This window comes from Eleutherodactylus coqui, chromosome 11 (genome assembly GCF_035609145.1).
Source record: "Eleutherodactylus coqui strain aEleCoq1 chromosome 11, aEleCoq1.hap1, whole genome shotgun sequence".
In the NCBI taxonomy this organism is placed as follows: domain Eukaryota; kingdom Metazoa; phylum Chordata; class Amphibia; order Anura; family Eleutherodactylidae; genus Eleutherodactylus; species Eleutherodactylus coqui.
Genome location: NC_089847.1, coordinates 142,180,949 through 142,203,336, shown reverse-complemented (window position 1 = coordinate 142,203,336; position 22,388 = coordinate 142,180,949). Strand labels below are relative to the sequence as shown.

Here is a 22,388-nt window from a genome sequence, read left to right as displayed (position 1 = left end):
AATTTCTATTCTCATCTCCTCGGTTCTCAGGCAGCAACTGGCGACCGGGAATCTCTTCCCACGGAACAGGCCAAGCGAACAGGAGTCGTCCACAGAACCGACTAGCGATGCATGCCCCCCCTCCCGTGTGCCGTGTATGCATGACCCCCTCCGTGTGCTCCTCACATACACTGATGTGCAAAGACATACGTGCGTTAAAGGGGCTTTCCATGCAGTTGATGTTCTTGACCTTTTCTCAGGATCGGTCATCAATATTAGAATGGCCGGATCAGCAGAGGCGGATGACCCCATGTAGTGGCCGGGGTCATAGAATCCTAGAATGGTAGAGTTGGAAGGGACCTCCGGGGTCATCAGGTCCTCCAGGGTCATTGTGTCCTCTGGGGTCATCAGGTCCTCCAGGGTCATCGTGTCCTCCGGGGTCATCGGGTCCAACCCCCTGCTCAGTGCAGGATCACTAAATCATTCCAGACAGATGTCTGTCCGCCTCTGAAGACTTCCATTGGAGGAGAATTCCCCACCTCCCGTGGCAACCTGTCCCACTCATTGATCCCCCTCACTGTCTAATATCTAATCTGTGTCTCCTCCCTTTCAGTTTCATCCCATTGCTTCTAGTCTTTCCTTGTACAGATGAGAATAGGGCTGATCCCTCTGCACTGTGACAGCCCTTCAGATATTTGTAGACCGCTATTAAGTCTCCTCTCAGCCTTCTCTTCTGCTAAACATTCCCAGATCCTTTAACCGTTCCTCATAGGACATGATTTGCAGACCGCTCACCATCTTGGTAACTCTTCTCTGAACTTGCTCCAGTTTGTCTATGTCTTGTATAAAGTGGGGTGCCCAGAACTGGACCCAGTATTCCAGATGAGGTCTGACTAAGGAAGAGTAGAGGGGATAATGACCTCACGTGATCTAGACTCTATGCTTCTCTTAATACATCCCAGAATTGGGTTTGCCTTTTTGGCTGCTGCATCACATTGTTGACTCATGTTCAGTCTATGATCTATTAGTATACCCAAGTCTTTTTCACATGTGCTGCTCCTTAGCCCAATTCCTCCCATTCTGTATGCGCTTTCTTCGTTTTTCTTGCCCAGATGTAGGACTTTGCATTTCTCCTTGTTAAATCCCATTCTGTTAGTCGCCGCCCACTGTGCAAGCTTTTCTAGATATTTTTGAATACTCTCTCTTCCCCAGTGTTAGCTATCCCTCCTAGCTTTGTGTCGTCGGCAAATCTGTTCAGTTTCCCACAATTCCCTCCTCCAGATCATTTATAACAATATTGGCCACCAATGGGCCCAGGACAGAGCCTTGTGGTCCCCACTTGATACATTCTTTCACTTGGATGTGCAGCCATTTATGACCACTCTTTGAGTACGGTCACTCAGCCAGTTGTGAATCCACCTAACAGTTGCCTTGTCAATCACAGATTTGGTCATTTTTTCAATAGGTATGGTATGAGATACTTTGTCAAATGCTTTACTAAAGCCAAGATATACTATATCCACCGCATTTCCCTGATCAACCCAGTCGGTGATTTTGTCATAGAAGGACATTAGATTCGTCTGGCATGACTTGTTTGTTACAAACCCACGCTGGCTCTGGTTAAGTATTCCATTATCATCCAAGTACTTGCATGCATGCTGGTTAATAATCTGTTCAGAGATCTTTCCCGATATAGAAGTCAGGCTCACAGGCCTGTAGTTTTCTGGATCCACCTTCTTCCCTTTTTTGAAGATGGGGACAACATTTGCCCTTTTCCAATCTTCTCCTGTTCTCCAAGAATTTTCACCGATTATGGTGAGTGGTTCAGCAATTACCTCCGCTGCTTCCTTTAGTATCCTAGGAAGTAATTCATCTGGACCTTGAGACTTGGATTCATGTAAGTTAGCTAAGTGTTCCCTCACCATCTCTCTGCTTACAGATAGCCTGCATTCTCTTATTCCCCCAATAGCACAGGGAAGATCAGTTGATGTTCCATCTACTTTCTGAGAAAAAACAGATACAAAATAGGAATTTAAATGTTCATCCTTCTCAACATCATTTTTGACATATTCACCATTTTCATCCTGTAAGCATCCAATAGCATCTTTGATTTTGCTTTTGACCCCACCAAATCCTTTTTTATTGCTTTTGCCCTCTCTTACAAGCCTCAATTCATTATTAGCTTTATCTTTTCTGACACTTGCCCTACAGTTTCTGCAGACCGCATTATATTCTTCTTTAGATATTGTACTTGTACTTACGAGCGCCAGCCACTACATGGGGTCATCCGCCTCTGCTGACCCCGGCCTGTAAGTGCAAGCGCTGGCCACTACATGGGGTCATCCACCTCTGCTGACCCCAGCCTGTAAGTGCAAGCGCTGGCCACTAAATGGTTTCATCCGCCTCTGCTGACCCCTGTCTGTAAGTGTAAGCGCTGGCCACTAAATGGTTTCATCCGCCTCTGCTGGCCCCTAGCCTGTAAGTGCAAGCGCTGGCCACTACATGGGGTCATCCGCCTCTGCTGACCCCGGCCTGTAAGTGCAAGCGCTGGCCACTAAATGGAGTCATTTGCCTCTGCTGACCCCGGCCTGTCAGTGCAAGCGCTGGCCACTACATGGGGTCATCCACCTCTGCTGACCCCGGCCTGTAAGTGCAAGCGCTGGCCACTACATGGGGTCATCCGCCTCTGCTGACCCCAGCCTGTAAGTGCAAGCGCTGGCCATTAAATGGGATCATCCGCCTCCACTCTGTGGGGCTGACCCCGGGCCACTACATGGGGTCATCCGCCTCTGCTGACCCTGGCCGCTATAGTAGGGATGACCAATTCGGAAGATACATCATCAATGATGTTTGCCTGTAAAAAGTTGAAGCAAGTGATGGGGGGGGGGGGAAGTCAGAAGAAGGTAACAAACCCGTGAAGAGGGATTCATCGCTAGGTACTGCTGTGACGCTCCTGCGGCAGCGACTACACAGCTTCACCGCTATGACAGGAGAGAAGTCCGGTCATCGCTGGAGATTGAACTGTCAGTCCCCCAGCAGCGGGCGGCGCTCTTATCATGTTAAATAGAACGACTTTCCACCATATTTTCTCCATAGACCATTTACACACTTAGACGAGTCCATCCGTACTACCCAGATATATGGGGCGAAATGCATCACATGTAGATGCCGTGTCCCAGGAGATACATGAAACGCGTCACATGTAGAGGCCATATACCCCGAAGATACATGAAACGCATCACATGTAGATGCCGTGTCCCCCGGAGATACATGAAACGCATCACATGTAGAGGCCGTGTCCCCCGGAGATACATGAAACGTGTCACATGTAGAGGCCATATACCCCAGAGATACATGAAACGCGTCACATGTAGAGGCCGTGTCCCCCGGAGATACATGAAACGCGTCACGTAGATGCCGTATACTGCCGAGATGTATGGATTAGTCATGCAGCTGCGTCAGGCACTGCGGCGGCCTGTACTGATGATGCGAGAGGGATCAGCTGCCGTCCCTGATGATGCAGGAGGAATTGGCTGCCGTCCCTGATGATGTAGGAGGGATCGACTGCCGTCCCTGATGATGCAGGAGGGATCGTCTGCCGTCCCTGATGATGCAGGAGGGATCGGCTGCCATCCCTGTTGATGCGGGGGGGATCGGCTGCCGCTCCTGATGATGCGGAGGGATCGGCTCCTGCTCCTGATGATGCGGGGGGATCAGCTGCTGCTCCTGATGATGCGGAGGGATCGGCTGCTGCTCCTGATGATGCGGAGGGATCGGCTGCCGTCCCTGATGATGCGGAGGGATCGGCTGCCGTCCCTGATGATGCGGAGGGATCGGCTGCCGTCCCTGATGATGCGGGAGGGATCGGCTGCCGTCCCTGATGATGCGGAGGGATCGGTTGCTGCTCCTGATGATGCGGAGGGATCGGCTGCTGCTCCTGATGATGCGGAGGGATCGGTTGCTGCTCCTGATGATGCGGAGGGATCCGTTGCTGCTCCTGATGATGCGGAGGGATCGGCTGCTGCTCCTGATGATGCGGAGGGATCGGCTGCCGTACCTGATGATGCAGGAGGGATCGGCTGCCGTCCCTGATGATGCGGAGGGATCGGTTGCTGCTCCTGATGATGCGGAGGGATCGGTTGCTGCTCCTGATGATGCGGAGGGATCGGCTGCTGCTCCTGATGATGCGGAGGGATCGGCTGCTGCTCCTGATGATGCGGAGGGATCGGCTGCCACTCCTGATGATGCGGGAGGGATCGGCTGCCGTCCCTGATGATGCGGAGGGATCGGCTGCCGTCCCTGATGATGCGGAGGGATCGGTTGCTGCTCCTGATGATGCGGGGGGATCAGCTGCTGCTCCTGATGATGCGGAGGGATCGGCTGCTGCTCCTGATGATGCGGAGGGATCGGCTGCCGTCCCTGATGATGCGGAGGGATCGGTTGCTGCTCCTGATGATGCGGAGGGATCGGCTGCCGTCCCTGATGATGCGGAGGGATCGGTTGCTGCTCCTGATGATGCGGAGGGATCGGCTGCCGTCCCTGATGATGCGGAGGGATCGGCTGCCGTCCCTGATGATGCGGAGGGATCGGTTGCTGCTCCTGATGATGCGGAGGGATCGTCTGCCGACCCTGATGATGCGGAGGGATCGTCTGCCGTCCCTGATGATGCGGAGGGATCGTCTGCCGTCCCTGATGATGCGGAGGGATCGTCTGCCGTCCCTGATGATGCGGAGGGATCGGTTGCTGCTCCTGATGATGCGGAGGGATCGTCTGCCGACCCTGATGATGCGGAGGGATCGGCTGCCGTCCCTGATGATGCGGAGGGATCGGTTGCTGCTCCTGATGATGCGGAGGGATCGGCTGCCGTCCCTGATGATGCGGAGGGATCGGCTGCCGTCCCTGATGATGCGGAGGGATCGGTTGCTCCTCCTACGACTCTCATCAGATTTTGACGCATTTTCTGTTTTTTTTTAGAACGCTATTTTAAAGGTGAACAATGATCCCAGGAGCAAAGATGTCGGCAGCAACACTGCAACGAATCCTCTGCGCTGGGCGCTCCCCCAGGTGCCAGGACCGTGCGCTGCTGCTGTCCTCAGGGCGCCGGCACAGCCAGAGAGCAGGAGGTGGCGGAGAGTCTCCAGTGCCCACGCAGCGCTGCCAACGACGAGCACTTCTGGATGTGAAAGCACTAATAAAAATCTGGGCGTGACTGACGGTGTCCGATGGCGTCTGCTTCACCCTCCGTCTTGCATGGCTGACGGGGGCGCGGTCGTGCTTTGTAGCTAATGGAGCAGCGGTTTCCCACTAAAGATATTTGTCTCTTTGCCATAGGCTGGAGGTCTTGAGAACAGCGCCCCCGACTGCCACATGTCAGTGCTACACATGTTCCATAACGGTGAACAGAGCGGTGGTCACATGGGGCATTTGGGACTGCTGGGCATCCCAGTGGTTGGACGTCTAGTAAGAGGCTTGTGCCTTGCAATACACTGTCAGGCTGGACAGAACAGGGTCCTAGAGCCGGGCGGTGGCAGCGCCACGCAGCCACCAGTCCTGAGAAATCTCCCGGCTGCAGCAGAAGGCGCTCATTTTCCCACACAAGGCCTAGAATGACCCCGAGCAGCGGTGGAGGCAGATGGCTGCAGATGTTCTGCGGAGAGCAGATGATAAACACTGAGCGCGCTCCACCGGGACCTGGAATAAAACAAGGGGTGAAAGGGGACGAGACCACGAGGCTGCGACTGCTCCCAGCGGACGCAACTCCCATCATCTAGTGAAATAGGACTGGCAAGAGGCCAAGTGTGAACATGGCAGCGCCACACTGCGCTTACACTGTGCACATGAGCAAGGAAAGTAAGTGAACCCTGTGCTCCTGATTACTAGAAATATGCATTCAGTGCCACCTATTGGAAGGCAGCATTCCTGCAAGCCAATGTCAGACAAACCATTAAACAAGGCCTGGGAATATGAGCCAAAGCCAAAATCCCATCCACAGACAGCAGTGACTTAGTAACATAGTATGTGAGGCCGAATGAAGACAATGTCCATCTAGTCCAGCCTGTCTATCCTCCTGTGTTGTTGATCCAGAGGAAGGCAAAAAAACCCAAGAGGGAGGAGCCAATTAGCCCTTTTGGGGGAAAAATTCCTTCCCGACTCCCTAATGGCAATCAGACTGTTCCCTGGACCAACCCCTAATAGTTCCCACCTGACTGTAATCCCCAGATCACCAACCCGCTGGTCACCTAATGTCCGTATCCTGTAATATCACAGAAATACACCTATTCCCTCTTAAACTCCTCTATGGATCCTGCCATCACCACGTCCTCAGGCAGAGAGTTCCACAGTCTCACTGCTCTTACAGTAAAGAACCCCCTTCTGTGTTGGTGATGAAACCTGCTTTCCTCTAGACGAAGCGGATGCCCTCTTGTTACCGCCGCAGTCCTGGGTGTAAACAGATCCTGGGAGAGATCCTTGTATCGTCCCCTCATGTATTTATACAGTTATTTGGTCGCCCCTTAGCCGTCTGTTTTCCGGGGTGAATAATCCTAATTTTGGTGCCTCTCTGGGTATTCCAGTCCCGTCATTCCATGTATTAGTTTAGTTGCCCTTCTTTGAACCCCCTCCAGCACTGTAACATCTTTCCTGAGCCCCGGTGATCAGAACTGTACGCAGTATTCCATGTGGGGCCTGACAAGTGCCTTATATAGTGGGGGGATAATGTTCTCGCCCCTCGCCCCTATACCTCTTTTTCTGCACCCCAAGACTCTATTAGCTTTTGCAGCAGCTGACTGGCATTGGTTACTCCAGTTTAGTCTACAGCCCACTAGTACCCCCAGGTCTTTTCCCTAGCAGTACCCCATTTAGTGTATATTGGTGACATCTGTTTCTCCTGCCCATGTGCAGAACCTTACATTTATCGCACGGACCTTCATTCACCATTACTTCATCGTAGAAGCTGATCAGATTGGTCTGACACGATCGGGCGGCATCATGGTTTGCAGTAATGGTAGAGGGTTCATCAGGGTTTGGGGTTATGGTGGAGGGGTCATCAGGGTTTGGGGTTATGGCGGAGGGGGCATCATGGTTTGCAGTAATGGTGGAGGGTTCATGAGGGTTTGAGGTTATGGTGGAGGGGGCATCATGGTTTACAGTAATGGTGGAGGGTTCATCAGGGTTTGGGATTATGGTAGAGAGGGCATAGTGTTTTGGGGCTATGGTGTTGGGTACATCATGGTTTGTGGTTATGGTCGAGGGGACATCAGGGTTTGTGGTTATGGTCAAGGGGACATCGTGGTTTGTGGTTATGGAGGAGTGGGCATCGTGGTTTGGAGCTATGGTATTGGGTACATCATGGCTTGTGGTTATGGTGGAGGTGTCATCATGATTTGGGGTTATGGTCGAGGGGACATCAGGGTTTGTGGTTATGGAGGAAGGGGCATAGTAGTTTTGGGCTATGGTGTTGGGTACATCATGGTTTGTGGTTATGGTGGAGGTGTCATCATGATTTGGGGTTATGGTCGAGGGGACATCAGGGTTTGTGGTTATGGAGGAAGGGGCATAGTAGTTTTGGGCTATGGTGTTGGGTACATCATGGTTTGTGGTTATGGTGGAGGTGTCATCATGATTTGGGGTTATGGTCGAGGGGACATCAGGGTTTGTGGTTATGGAGGAAGGGGCATAGTAGTTTTGGGCTATGGTGTTGGGTACATCATGGTTTGTGGTTATGGTCGAGGGGACATCAGGGTTTGTGGTTATGGAGAAGGGAGCATAGTAGTTTGGGGCTATGGTGTTGGGTACATCATGGTTTGTGGTTATGGTGGAGGTGTCATCATGATTTGGGGTTATGGTCGAGGGGACATCAGGGTTTGTGGTTATGGTCAAGGGGACATCAGGGTTTGTGGTTATGGAGAAGGGAGCATAGTAGTTTGGGGCTATGGTGTTGGGTACATCATGGTTTGTGGTTATGGTGGAGGTGTCATCATGATTTGGGGTTATGGTCGAGGGGACATCAGGGTTTGTGGTTATGGAGGAAGGGGCATAGTAGTTTTGGGCTATGGTGTTGGGTACATCATGGTTTGTGGTTATGGAGAAGGGAGCATAGTAGTTTGGAGCTATGGTATTGGGTACATCATGGTTTGCGGTTATGGTGCTGGGTACATCATGGTTTGTGGTTATGGTCTAGGGGACATCAGGGTTTGTGGTTATGGAGGAAGGGGCATCATGGTTTGGAGCTATGGTATTGGGTACATCATGGTTTGTGTTTATGGTCGAGGGGACATCAGGGTTTGTGGTTATGGAGGAGGGGCATAGTAGTTTGGAGCTATGGTATTGGGTACATCATGGTTTGCAGTTTTGGTGCTGGGTACATCATGGTTTGTGGTTATGGTCTAGGGGACATCAGGGTTTGTGGTTATGGAGGAGGGGGCATCGTGGTTTGGAGCTATGGTATTGGGTACATCATGGTTTGTGGTTATGGTGGAGGTGTCATCATGATTTGGGGTTATGGTCGAGGGGACATCAGGTTTTGTGGTTATGGAGGAGGGGGCATAGTAGTTTTGGGCTATGGTGTTGGGTACATCATGGTTTGTGGTTATGGTCGAGGGGACATCAGGGTTTGTGGTTATGGAGAAGGGAGCCTAGTAGTTTGGGGCTATGGTGTTGGGTACATCATGGTTTGCGGTTATGGTGGAGGTGTCATCATGGTTTGTGGTTATGGTCGAGGGGACATTAGGGTTTGTGGTTATGGAGGAGGGGGCATAGTAGTTTTGGGCTATGGTGTTGGGTACATCATGGTTTGTGGTTATGGTCGAGGGGACATCAGGGTTTGTGGTTATGGAGAAGGGAGCATAGTAGTTTGGGGCTATGGTGTTGGGTACATCATGGTTTGCGGTTATGGTGGAGGTGTCATCATGGTTTGTGGTTATGGTCGAGGGGACATCAGGGTTTGTGGTTATGGAGGAGGGGGCATAGTAGTGTGCAACTATGGTGTTGGGTACATCACGGTTTGCGGTTATGATGGAGGTGTCATCATGGTTTGTGGTTATGGTCGGGGTGTCATCATGATTTGGGGTTATGGTCGAGGGATCATCAGGGTTTGTGGTTATGGAGGAAGGGAGCATAGTAGTTTGGGGCTATGGTGTTGGGTACATCATGGTTTGTGGTTATGGTCGGGGTGTCATCATGATTTGGGGTTATGGTCGAGGGGACATCAGGGTTTGTGGTTATGGAGGAAGGGGCATAGTAGTTTTGGGCTATGGTGTTGGGTACATCATGGTTTGTGGTTATGGTCGAGGGGACATCAGGGTTTGTGGTTATGGAGGAGGGGGCATAGTGGTTTGGGGCTATGGTGTTGGGTATATCATGGTTTGCAGTTATGGTGGAGGTGTCATCATGGTTTGTGGTTTAGTCGAGGGGACATCAGGGTTTGTGGTTATGGTCGGGGTGTCATCATGATTTGGGGTTATGGTCGAGGGGACATCAGGGTTTGTGGTTATGGAGGAAGGGGCATAGTAGTTTTGGGCTATGGTGTTGGGTACATCATGGTTTGTGTTTATGGTCGAGGGGACATCAGGGTTTGTGGTTATGGAGGAGGGGCATAGTAGTTTGGAGCTATGGTATTGGGTACATCATGGTTTGTGGTTATGGTGGAGGTGTCATCATGATTTGGGGTTATGGTCGAGGGGACATCAGGTTTTGTGGTTATGGAGGAGGGGGCATAGTAGTTTTGGGCTATGGTGTTGGGTACATCATGGTTTGTGGTTATGGTCGAGGGGACATCAGGGTTTGTGGTTATGGAGAAGGGAGCCTAGTAGTTTGGGGCTATGGTGTTGGGTACATCATGGTTTGCGGTTATGGTGGAGGTGTCATCATGGTTTGTGGTTATGGTCGAGGGGACATTAGGGTTTGTGGTTATGGAGGAGGGGGCATAGTAGTTTTGGGCTATGGTGTTGGGTACATCATGGTTTGTGTTTATGGTCGAGGGGACATCAGGGTTTGTGGTTATGGAGAAGGGAGCATAGTAGTTTGGGGCTATGGTGTTGGGTACATCATGGTTTGCGGTTATGGTGGAGGTGTCATCATGGTTTGTGGTTATGGTCGAGGGGACATCAGGGTTTGTGGTTATGGAGGAGGGGGCATAGTAGTGTGCAACTATGGTGTTGGGTACATCACGGTTTGCGGTTATGATGGAGGTGTCATCATGGTTTGTGGTTATGGTCGGGGTGTCATCATGATTTGGGGTTATGGTCGAGGGATCATCAGGGTTTGTGGTTATGGAGGAAGGGAGCATAGTAGTTTGGGGCTATGGTGTTGGGTACATCATGGTTTGCGGTTATGGTCGGGGTGTCATCATGATTTGGGGTTATGGTCGAGGGGACATCAGGGTTTGTGGTTATGGAGGAAGGGGCATAGTAGTTTTGGGCTATGGTGTTGGGTACATCATGGTTTGTGGTTATGGTCGAGGGGACATCAGGGTTTGTGGTTATGGAGGAGGGGGCATAGTGGTTTGGGGCTATGGTGTTGGGTATATCATGGTTTGCAGTTATGGTGGAGGTGTCATCATGGTTTGTGGTTTAGTCGAGGGGACATCAGGGTTTGTGGTTATGGAGGAGGGGGCATAGTAGTTTTGGGCTATGGTGTTGGGTACATCATGGTTTGTGGTTATGGTCGAGGGGACATCAGGGTTTGTGGTTATAGAGAAGGGAGCATTGTAGTTTGGAGCTATGGTATTGGGTACATCATGGTTTGCAGTTATGGTGCTGGGTACATCATGGTTTGTGGTTATGGTCTAGGGGACATCAGGGTTTGTGGTTATGGAGGAAGGGGCATCATGGTTTGGAGCTATGGTATTGGGTACATCATGGTTTGTGTTTATGGTCGAGGGGACATCAGGGTTTGTGGTTATGGAGGAGGGGCATAGTAGTTTGGAGCTATGGTATTGGGTACATCATGGTTTGCAATTATGGTGCTGGGTACATTATGGTTTGTGGTTATGGTCGAGGGGACATCAGGGTTTGTGGTTATGGAGGAGGGGGCATCGTGGTTTGGAGCTATGGTATTGGGTACATTATGGTTTGTGTTTATGGTCGAGGGGACATCAGGGTTTGTGGTTATGGAGGAGGGGGCATAGTAGTTTGGAGCTATGGTATTGAGTACATCATGGTTTGCAGTTATGGTGCTGGGTACATCATGGTTTGTGGTTATGGTCTAGGGGACATCAGGGTTTGTGGTTATGGAGGAGGGGGCATCGTGGTTTGGAGCTACGGTATTGGGTACATCATGGTTTGTGGTTATGGTGGAGGTGTCATCATGATTTGGGGTTATGGTCGAGGGGACATCAGGGTTTGTGGTTATGGAGGAAGGGGCATAGTAGTTTTGGGCTATGGTGTTGGGTACATCATGGTTTGTGGTTATGGTCGAGGGGACATCAGGGTTTGTGGTTATGGAGAAGGGAGCATAGTAGTTTGGGGCTATGGTGTTGGGTACATCATGGTTTGCGGTTATGGTGGAGGTGTCATCATGGTTTGTGGTTATGGTCGAGGGGACATCAGGGTTTGTGGTTATGGAGGAGGGGGCATAGTAGTGTGCAACTATGGTGTTGGGTACATCACGGTTTGCGGTTATGATGGAGGTGTCATCATGGTTTGTGGTTATGGTCGGGGTGTCATCATGATTTGGGGTTATGGTCGAGGGGACATCAGGGTTTGTGGTTATGGAGAAGGGAGCATAGTAGTTTGGGGCTATGGTTTTGGGTACATCATGGTTTGCGGTTATGGTGGAGGTGTCATCATGGTTTGTGGTTATGGTCGAGGGGACATCAGGGTTTGTGGTTATGGTCGAGGGGACATCAGGGTTTGTGGTTATGGAGGAAGGGGCATAGTAGTTTTGGGCTATGGTGTTGGGTAGATCATGGTTTGTGGTTATGGTCGAGGGGACATCAGGGTTTGTGGTTATGGAGAAGGGAGCATAGTAGTTTGGGGCTATGGTGTTGGGTACATCATGGTTTGCGGTTATGGTGGAGGTGTCATCATGGTTTGTGGTTATGGTCGAGGGGACATCAGGGTTTGTGGTTATGGAGGAGGGGGCATAGTAGTGTGCAACTATGGTGTTGGGTACATCACGGTTTGCGGTTATGATGGAGGTGTCATCATGGTTTGTGGTTATGGTCGGGGTGTCATCATGATTTGGGGTTATGGTCGAGGGGACATCAGGGTTTGTGGTTATGGAGGAAGGGGCATAGTAGTTTTGGGCTATGGTGTTGGGTACATCATGGTTTGTGGTTATGGTCGAGGGGACATCAGGGTTTGTGGTTATGGAGGAGGGGGCATAGTGGTTTGGGGCTATGGTGTTGGGTACATCATGGTTTGCAGTTATGGTGGAGGTGTCATCATGGTTTGTGGTTTAGTCGAGGGGACATCAGTGTTTGTGGTTATGGAGGAGGGGGCATAGTAGTTTGGGGCCATGGTGTTGGAGGTGTCATCATGGTTTGTGTTTATGGTCGAGGGGACATCAGGGTTTGCAGTTATGGCGTTGGGTACACCATGGTTTGTGGTTATGGTGTTGGGTACATCGTGGTTTGTGGTTATGGTTGAGGGGACATCAGGGTTTGTGGTTATGGTGTTGGGTACATCATGGTTTGTGGTTATGATCGAGGGGACATCAGGGTTTGTGGTTATGGTCAAGGGGACGTCAGGGTTTGAGACTTTTCATACACATTATTAGCAGCTAAATATCAGGGATGTCCAAACTAAGAGCAGCAGTGAAGAGCTGGAAGCAAACAAAACTGTGACTGCAGCTTTGGATGTACTAGAGTACAATCCATGATGCAATACAAGAATTGTGACTGCAGCTCTGGGTGTGACTGGGTTATAAGAGGGTTTGAGATTTGGTACTTCTCCACACAGCTGTAGTTTTGGTCCATGTACAGTCGGTGTATTTCACAGACCCGTTAAAGCCAATTAGGCCATTCATACAGTCGCTTTTTCACATGGAGTGTTCTGTGTGATAAAAATCGCCTTTCCTATTTTTGTCCGTTTCATGGACGTGTGTTTATATATGAGTTGTGTTGGAGACTCCTGGGTGTAACTCACGTACAGCCCTCTGAATCTGGCACAATACAAAAGGTAAAGGATTTCTGATTACTGAGCATTGCAGGGAGACGTATAATATGACGTCTTCATGTGCCCCGAGGTTCAGATGCCTCGGACCCCCGCACATTTTCAAAACCCACTGCAGCCTCCTGCTCCGCTCTCAGTACACTCCATCATCTGCAGCTCCTTTGGGGAATTGTGGGGATTATTTAGGATTTAACTCATTTCCTCTAATAGCAGGATGGGTCAAATCACACTGGAGATGGCGCTGACACCGGAAGAAACGGTGGGAATCTGCAGTGGGAAATGGAGTGAACCTGAGAATTGGAGACCAGTAAGTATTCCCGTAACTCAGAGTCCAGTGATATAATGTAGAGCCAAGGAGAAGTCACACAGACCAGCAGTATCAATACAATCCTAGAATCAAAGAGTTGGGAGGGACCTCCAGGGTCATCGGGTTAATCAGGTCCACCGTGGTCATTGAGACGTCCAGATTCATCGGCTCCAACCCCCTGCTCAGTGCATGGTAACTAAATCATCCCAGATAGATATCTGTCCAGCCTCTGAAGTCTTCCATTGAAAGAGAACTCCCCACCTCCCGTGGTAACCTGTTCCACTCATTGATCCCCCTCACTGTAATATCTAATCTGTCTCTCCTCCCTTTCAGTTTCCTCCCATTGCTTCTGGTCTTTCCTTGTGCAGATGAGAATAGGGCTGACCCCTCTGCACTGTGACAGCCCTTCAGATATTTGTAGACAGCTATTAAGTCTCCTCTCAGCCTTCTCTTCTGCTAAACATTCCCAGATCCTTTACCCGTTCCTCATAGGACATGATTTGCAGACTGCTCACCATCTTGGTAACTCTTCTCTGAACTTGCTCCAGTTTGTCTATGTCTTTTATAAAGTGGGGTGCCCAGAACTGGACACAGTATTCCAGATGAGGTCTGACTAAGGAAGAGTAGAGGGGGGATAATGACCTCACGTGATCTAGACTCTATGCTTCTCTTAATACATCCCAGAATTGGGTTTGCCTTTTTGGCTGCTGCGTCACATTGTTGACTCATGTTCAGTCTATGATCTATTACTATACCCAAGTCTTTTTGACATATGTTGCTGCTTAGCTCAATTCTTTATGTGTTTTTGTTTGCCCAGATGTAGGACTTTGTATTTGCCCTTGTTAAATACCATTCTTTTAGATTAGTCTGGCATGACTTGTTTGTTACAAACCCATGCTGGCTCTGGTTAGTTACTCAATTCTCATCCAAGTACTTGCATACATGCTTTTTAGTAATCTGTTCAGAGATCTTTCCCATATAGAAGTCAGGCTCGCAGGCCTGTAGTTTCCTGGACCCACCTTCTTCCCTTTTTTGAAGATGGGAACAACATTTGCCCTTTCCCAATCTTCTGGGACTTCTGTTCCATAAGGAATTTTCACAGATTATGATGAGTGGTTCAGCAATTACCTCTGTTGCTTCCTTTAGTATCCTAGGATGTAATTCATCTGGACCTTGAGACTTGGATTCATGTAAGTTAGCTAAGTGTTCCCTCACATCTCTCTGCTTACAGATAGCCTGCATTCTTTTATTCCCCCAATAGCACAGGGAAGATCGCCTGATGTTACATCTACTTTCTAAGAGAAAACAGATACAAAATAGGAATTTAAAAGTTTGGCCTTCTCAACATCATTTTTGACATATTCACCATTTTCATCTTGTAAGCATCCTATAGCATCTTTGACTTTTCTTTTGACCCCCAAATTCCTCTTTTATTGCTTTTAGCTTTTCTTACAAGCCTCAGTACATTATTAGCCTTAGCTTTTTAGACATTTGCCCTACAGTTTCTGCAGTGTGAAAAGCTACAGTATATAGAGAAAAGACTGGTGGATTGGCGTAACTCTTCAGAAAAGATGGTGGGACGGTAGAATATATTTTCCAACTTCTCTTTTATTGAGTATAGAACTATGCTAGTTTTTAATATACTCAATAAAATAAAAGCTGTATTATATAGCCTACTGTCCCAATATCTTTTCTGCAGAGTTGCGGTATCCATTAGTCTTTTCTCTCTCTAGCTTTTCACACAACTGTTGTGCCCTCCATTGGCGGCTCTGCTGGTTGGCAGCAGCTCCACACCTCATTCATTTTTCACAGCCAATTCTAAGGCTTTTTGGTCTCCATACATTATCTAGGGCCAAATTCTTTAATACCACCGGGTTTGCTCCACCGCTCTCCTTTCCTAGTAAAGTTTCTGCAGACCCCATTATATTCTTCTTTAGATATTTCCTCCTCTTTCCATTTGATAAACATATATTTCTTCCTCTTTAACATGTGTCCAAGTTCTGTGTTCATCCATCCGGGTCTCTTTAAATGCTTCCCATTCTTCCTTCTTTTAGGGATTGGTAACGATTGTGCTTTGAGAACCTCATTTCACAATATTTCCCAACCTTCTTGGACATTTCTGTCCTTAAGAACATCCAGCCATTGGATTCTTCCTCTTTCTGAGTTCAGTAAAACCTGCCTTTCTGAAATCCAACCTTGAGGTCTGAGTCTTCTCAGGTCTTCCTCCCCTTGTTATCCAACATCCAAGGATAGCATGATCCCTGCCTCCTAAGGTCCCAGCCACCCTTACTTCCTCCACCATTCCCTCCCTGTTGGTAAGAATTAGGTCCAAGATAGCAGATCCCCTTGTTTTCTCTTCTACCTTCTGGAAGATAAAGTTGTCACCAAGAGCGGATAAGAATCTGTTGGATCCATTACTTTTACCTGAGAGATTCCTAACAAATGTCTGATGGGTAAAGTCTCCCATGATCACTATGTGTTGGGCTTCTTTGAGAGCTTGGCCATCTGATGTAGAAATAGTTCCTCCATATCTTCTGCTTGTCCAGGCGGCCTATAGTAAATGCCTACAATGGTGTCCTTTCTGTTGTTCTCTCCTTGTATTCTTACCCAAACAGTTCCTACTGAACTCCCAGCTCTGAAGCTTGAATCTCTGTGGAGATGAATGTTCTCCTAACATACAACACAACACCTCCGCCCCTTTTATTAGGTCTGTTCCTTATAAATACATTGTATCCTTCAAGCCTTGTATCCAATCATGTGTATCATCCCACCAAGTGTCCGTGATGCCGATGACATCATATTTCTCTTCCTGTGTTCGGAGCGCAAATTCTCCTTGTTTGTTTCCCATGCTCTGGGCATTTGTGTAAGAACATGTTAGTTTGTGATCGGGGTCTCTTGTTCCTCTACTTGCCTTCTGAATGTTTTGTCTTTGTTCTTTCTTTCCACTTCTAATAATATTGTTCTCAATTAACATACAGCTAATTAATCTTATTCATTAGCTGTATATTTTTGCCTTTCACTTCCCATATTGTTCTAGTTTAAAGCTTTCCTAATGAGTGAAGCAAGGCGCCCAGCAAATATATGCTTACCTGTCTGTAAGGTGCAACCCGTCTCTAGCAAGCAGTCCATCATATAGGTAATTCACCCCATGGTCTAGGAATCCCAATCTTTGCTGACGGCACCATCGACGTAGCCAGTTGTTAACCTCTAGAATCCTGTTCCATCTCCTTATTCCACGGCCATCCACTGGGAGGATGGATGAGAAGACCACCTGGGCTCCTAGTTCCTTCACCTTCTTTCCAAGGTCTTCAGAGTCTCTGCAGATAGTTGCAGGGTCCTTTTTTGCAGTGTCATTTGTCCCTACATGTATTAGTAGGAATGGGTGGTGTTCTGCAGGACTGAAGAGTCTTGACAGCCTATCAGACACATCTGTGATTTGTGCCCCTAGAAGACAGCACACCTCTCGTGAGGTGTCAGGTCTGCAGACAGCGGCCTCTGTTCCTCTCGGTAGGGAATCCCCCACAACCACCACTCTTCTTCTTCACAACAGCACTTCTGGGTACTTACTACACAGTTCTTTGTGGGTAGAGTCATTTCTTGCTGTACCTCTTTCTCCTCTGTTCTTTGTGGGTAGAGTCATTTCTTGCTGGACCTCTTTCTCCTCTCCTCTGTTCTTTGTGGGTAGAATCATTTCTTGCTGTACCTCTTCCTCCTCTGTTCTTTGTGGGTAGAGTCATTTCTTTTTGTACCTCTTTCTCCTCTGCTCTGCTTTTTGTGGGTAGAGTCATTTCTTGCTGTACCTCTTTCTCCTCTGCTCTTTGTGGGTAGAGTCATTTCTTGCTGTACCTCTTTCTCCTCTGCTCTGTTCTTTGTGGGTAGAGTCATTTCTTGCTGTACCTCTTTCTCCTATGTTCTTTGTGAGTAGAGTCATTTCTTGCCGTACCTCTTTCTCCTCTGCTCTTTGTGGGTAGAGACATTTCTTGCTGTACCTCTTTCTCCTCTCCTCTGTTCTTTGTGGGTAGAGTCATTTCTTGCTGGACCTCTTTCTCCTCTGTTCTTTGTGTGTAGAGTCATTTCTTACTGTACCTCTTTCTCCTCTCATCTTTGTGGGTAGAGTCATTTCTTGCTGTACCTCTTTCTCCTATGTTCTTTGTGAGTAGAGTCATTTCTTGCCGTACCTCTTTCTCCTCTGCTCTTTGTGGGTAGAGACATTTCTTGCTGTACCTCTTTCTCCTCTCCTCTGTTCTTTGTGGGTAGAGTCATTTCTTGCTGGACCTCTTTCTCCTCTGTTCTTTGTGTGTAGAGTCATTTCTTGCTGTACCTCTTTCTCCTCTCCTCTGCTCTTTGTGGGTAGAGTCATTTCTTGCTGTACCTCTTTCTCCTCTTTTCTTTGTGTGTAGAGTCATTTCTTGCTGTACCTCTTTCTCCTCTCCTCTGTTCTTTGTGTGTAGAGTCATTTCTTGCTGTACCTCTTTCTCCTCTCCTCTTTGTGGGTAGAGTCATTTCTTGCTGTACTTCTTTCTCCTCTGCTCTTTATGGGTAGAGTCATTTCTCGCTGTACCTCTTTCTCCTCTCCTCTGCTCTTTGTGAGTAGAGTAATTTCTTGCTGTACCTCTTTCTCCTCTCCAATGCTCTTTGGGGGTAGAGTCATTTCTTGCTTTATCTCTTTCTCTTCTCCTCTTTGTGGGTAGAGTCATTTCTTGCTGTACCTCTTTCTCCTCTGATCTTTGTGGGTAGAGTCATTTCTTGCTGTACCTCTTCCTCCTCTGCTCTTTGTGGGTAGAGTCATTTCTTGCTGTACCTCTTTCTCCTCTGCTCTTTGTGGGTAGAGTCATTTCTTGCTGCACCTCTTTCTCCTCTGTTCTTTGTGGGTAGAGTCATTTCTTGCTGTACCTCTTTCTCCACTGCTCTTTGTGGGTAGAGTCATTTCTTGCTGTACCTCTTTCTCCTCTGCTCTTTGTGGGTAGAGTCATTTCTTGTTGTACCTCTTTCTCCTCTGCTCTTTGTGGGTAGAGTCATTTCTTGCTGTACCTCTTTCTCCTCTGTTCTTTGTGGGTAGAGTCATTTCTTGTTGTACCTCTTTCTCCTCTGTTCTTTGTGGGTAGAGTCATTTCTTGCTGTACCTCTTTCTCCTCTCCTCTTTGTGGGTAGAGTCATTTCTTGTTGTACCTCTTTCTCTTCTGCTCTTTGTGGGTAGAGTCATTTCTTGCTGTATCTCTTTCTCCTCTCCTCTGCTCTCTGTGGGTAGAGTCATTTCTCGCTGTACCTCTTTCTCCTCTGCTTTTTGTGGGTAGAGTCATTTCTTGCTGGACCTCTTTCTCCTCTGTTCTTTGCGGGTAGAGTCATTTCTTGCTGGACCTCTTTCTCCTCTGCTCTTTGTGGGTAGAGTCATTTCTTGCTGGACCTCTTTCTCCTCTGCTCTGCTCTTTGTGGGTAGAGTCATTTCTTGCTGCACCTCTTTCTCCTCTGCTCTTTGTGGGTAGAGTCATTTCTTGCTGTACCTCTTTCTCCTCTCCTCTCCTCTCCTCTGTTCTTTGTGGGAAGAGTCATTTCTTGCTGTACCTCTTTCTCCTCTGTTCTCTGTGGGTAGAGTCATTTCTTGCTGTACGTCTTTCTCCTCTCCTCTCATCTTTGTGGGTAGAGTCATTTCTTGCTGTACCTCTTTCTCCTTTGCTCTTTGTGGGTAGAGTCATTTCTTGCTGGACCTCTTTCTCCTCTCCTCTTTGGGGGTAGAGTCATTTCTTGCTGTACGTCTTTCTCCTCTGCTCTTTGTGGGTAGAGTCATTTCTTGCTGTACCTCCTTCTCCTCTCCTCTCTCTGCTCTTTGTAGGTAGAGTCATTTCTTGCTGTACCTCTTTCTCCTCTGCTCTGTTCTTTGTGGGAAGAGTCATTTCTTGCTGCACCTCTTTCTCCTCTGCTCTTTGTGGGTAGAGTCATTTCTTGCTGTATCTCTTTCTCCTCTGCTTTTTTTGGGTAGAGTCATTTCTTGCTGTACCTCTTTCTCCTCTGCTCTGTTCTTTGTGGGAAGAGTCATTTCTTGCTATACCTCTTTCTCCTCTGCTCTTTGTGGGTAGAGTCATTTCTTGCTGTACCTCTTTCTCCTCCGTTCTTTGTGGGTAGAGTCAACTCTTGCTGTACCTCTTTCTCCTCTGCTCTGCTCTTTGTGGGTAGAGTCATTTCTTGCTGTACCTCTTTCTTCTCTGCTCTTTGTGGGTAGAGTCATTTCTTGCTGTACCTCTTTCTCCTCTGCTCTGTTCTTTGTGGGAAGAGTCATTTCTTGCTATACCTCTTTCTCCTCTGCTCTTTGTGGGTAGAGTCATTTCTTGCTGTACCTCTTTCTCCTCCGTTCTTTGTGGGTAGAGTCAACTCTTGCTGTACCTCTTTCTCCTCTGCTCTGCTCTTTGTGGGTAGAGTCATTTCTTGCTGTACCTCTTTCTTCTCTGCTCTTTGTGGGTAGAGTCATTTCTTACTGTACCTCTTTCTCCTATGTTCTTTGTGAGTAGAGTCATTTCTTGCCGTACCTCTTTCTCCTCTGCTCTTTGTGGGTAGAGACATTTCTTGCTGTACCTCTTTCTCCTCTCCTCTGTTCTTTGTGGGTAGAGTCATTTCTTGCTGGACCTCTTTCTCCTCTGTTCTTTGTGTGTAGAGTCATTTCTTTCTGTACCTCTTTCTCCTCTCCTCTGCTCTTTGTGAGTAGAGTAATTTCTTGCTGTACCTCTTTCTTCTCTCCAATGCTCTTTGTCGGTACAGTCATTTCTTGCTTTATCTCTTTCTCTTCTCCTCTTTGTGGGTAGAGTCATTTCTTGCTGTACCTCTTCCTCCTCTGCTCTTTGTGGGTAGAGTCATTTCTTGCTGTACCTCTTTCTCCTCTGCTCTTTGTGGGTAGAGTCATTTCTTGCTGTACCTCTTTCTCCTCTCCTCTTTGTCAGTAGAGTCATTTCTTACTGTACCTCTTTCTCCTCTGCTCTGCTCTTTGTGGGTAGAGTCATTTCTTGCTGTACCTCTTTCTCCTCTGCTTTGTTCTTTGTGGGTAGAGTCATTTCTTGCTGTACCTCTTTCTCCTCTCCTCTTTGTGGGTAGAGTCATTTCCTGCTATACCTCTTTCTCCTCTGCTCTTTGTGGGTAGAGTCATTTCTTGCTGTACCTCTTTCGGCTCTCCTCTGTTCTTTGTGGGTAGAGTCATTTCTTGCTGTACCTCTTTCTCCTCTGCTCTGTTCTTTGTGGGTAGAGTCATTTCTTGCTAGACCTCTTTCTCCTCTGATCTTTGTGGGTAGAGTCATTTCTTGCTGTACCTCTTTCTCCTCTCCTCTGCTCTTTGTGGGTAGAGTCATTTCTTGCTGGACCTCTTTCTCCTCTGCTCTTTGTGGGTAGAGTCATTTCTGGCTGTACCTCTTTCTCCTCTGCTCTTTGTGGGTAAAGTCATTTCTTGCTGGACCTCTTTCTCCTCTCCTCTTTGTGGGTAGAGTCATTTCTTGCTGTACCTCTTTCTCCTCTCCTCTCCTCTTTGTGGGTAGAGTCATTTCTTGCTGTAGCTCTTTCTCCTCTGCTCTTTGTGGGTAAAGTCAATTCTTACTGTATCTCTTTCTCCTCTGCTTTTTTTGGGTAGAGTCATTTCTTGCTGGACCTCTTTCTCCTCTCCTCTTTGTGGGTAGAGTCATTTCTTGCTGTACCTCTTTCTCCTCTGCTCTGTTCTTTGTGGGTAGAGTCATTTCTTGCTGTACCTCTTTCTCCTCTGTTCTTTGTGGGTAGAGTCATTTCTTGCTGTGCCTCTTTCTCCTCTGCTCTTTGTGGGTAGAGTCATTTCTTTTTGTACCTCTTTCTCCTCTGCTCTTTGTGGGTAGAGTCATTTCTTGCTGTACCTCTTTCTCCTCTGTTCTTTGTGAGTAGAGTCATTTCTTTTTGTACCTCTTTCTCCTCTGCTCTTTGTGGGTAGAGTCATTTCTTGCCTTACCTCTTTCTCCTCTGCTTTTTGTGGGTAGAGACATTTCTTGCTATACCTCTTTCTCCTCTCCTCTGTTCTTAGTGGGTAGAGTCATTTCTTGCTGGACCTCTTTCTCCTCTGCTCTGTTCTTTGTGGGTAGAGTCATTTCTTGCTGGACCTCTTTCTCCTCTGTTCTTTGTGTGTAGAGTCATTTCTTGCTGTACCTCTTTCTCCTCTCCTCTGCTCTTTGTGAGTAGAGTAATTTCTTGCTGTACCTCTTTTTCCTCTGTTCTTTGTGGGTAGAGTCATTTCTTGCTGTACCTCTTTCTCCTCTCCTCTTTGTGGGTAGAGTCATTTCTTGCTGTACCTCTTTCTCCTCTCCTCTTTGTGGGTAGAGTCATTTCTTGCTGTACCTATTTCTCCTCTGTTCTTTGTGGGTAGAGTCATTTCTTGCTGTACCTATTTCTCCTCTGCTCTTTGTGGGTAGAGTCATTTCTTGCTGCACCTCTTTCTCCTCTGCTCTTTGTGGGTACAGTCATTTCTTGCTGTACCTCTTTCTCCTCTCCTCTTTGTGGGTAGAGTCATTTCTTGCTGTACCTATTTCTCCTCTGTTCTTTGTGGGTAGAGTCATTTCTTGCTGTACCTATTTCTCCTCTGCTCTTTGTGGGTAGAGTCATTTCTTGCTGCACCTCTTTCTCCTCTCCTCTGTTCTTTGTGGGTAGAGTCATTTCTTGCTGGACCTCTTTCTCCTCTCCTCTTTGTGGGTAGAGTCATTTCTTGCTGGACCTCTTTCTCCTCTGCTCTTTGTGGGTAGAGTCATTTCTTGCTGTACCTCTTTCTCCTCTGCTCTTTGTGGGTAGAGTCATTTCTTGCTGTACCTCTTTCTCCTCTGCTCTTTGTGGGTAGAGTCATTTCTTGCTGTACCTCTTTTTCCTGTGCTCTTTGTGGGTAGAGTCATTTCTTGCTGTACCTCTTTCTCCTCTCCTCTTTGTGGGTAGAGTCATTTCCTGCTATACCTCTTTCTCCTCTACTCTTTGTGGGTAGAGTCATTTCTTGCTGTACCTCTTTC

The 22,388-nt window shown here is 48.0% G+C and overlaps 1 protein-coding gene across 1 annotated transcript in view; it reads left to right on the top strand.

The window, feature by feature from the left end:
• Nucleotides 1–5,188, top strand: part of USH1C (USH1 protein network component harmonin) — an 87,109-nt gene extending 81,921 nt beyond the window's left edge. The window contains 1 exon segment of the mRNA XM_066583719.1: nucleotides 4,954–5,188. Within this exon segment, the coding sequence (XP_066439816.1) occupies nucleotides 4,954–4,966 (13 nt within the window). The 3' untranslated portion in view covers nucleotides 4,967–5,188.
• Nucleotides 5,189–22,388: the final 17,200 nt, after the last annotated feature.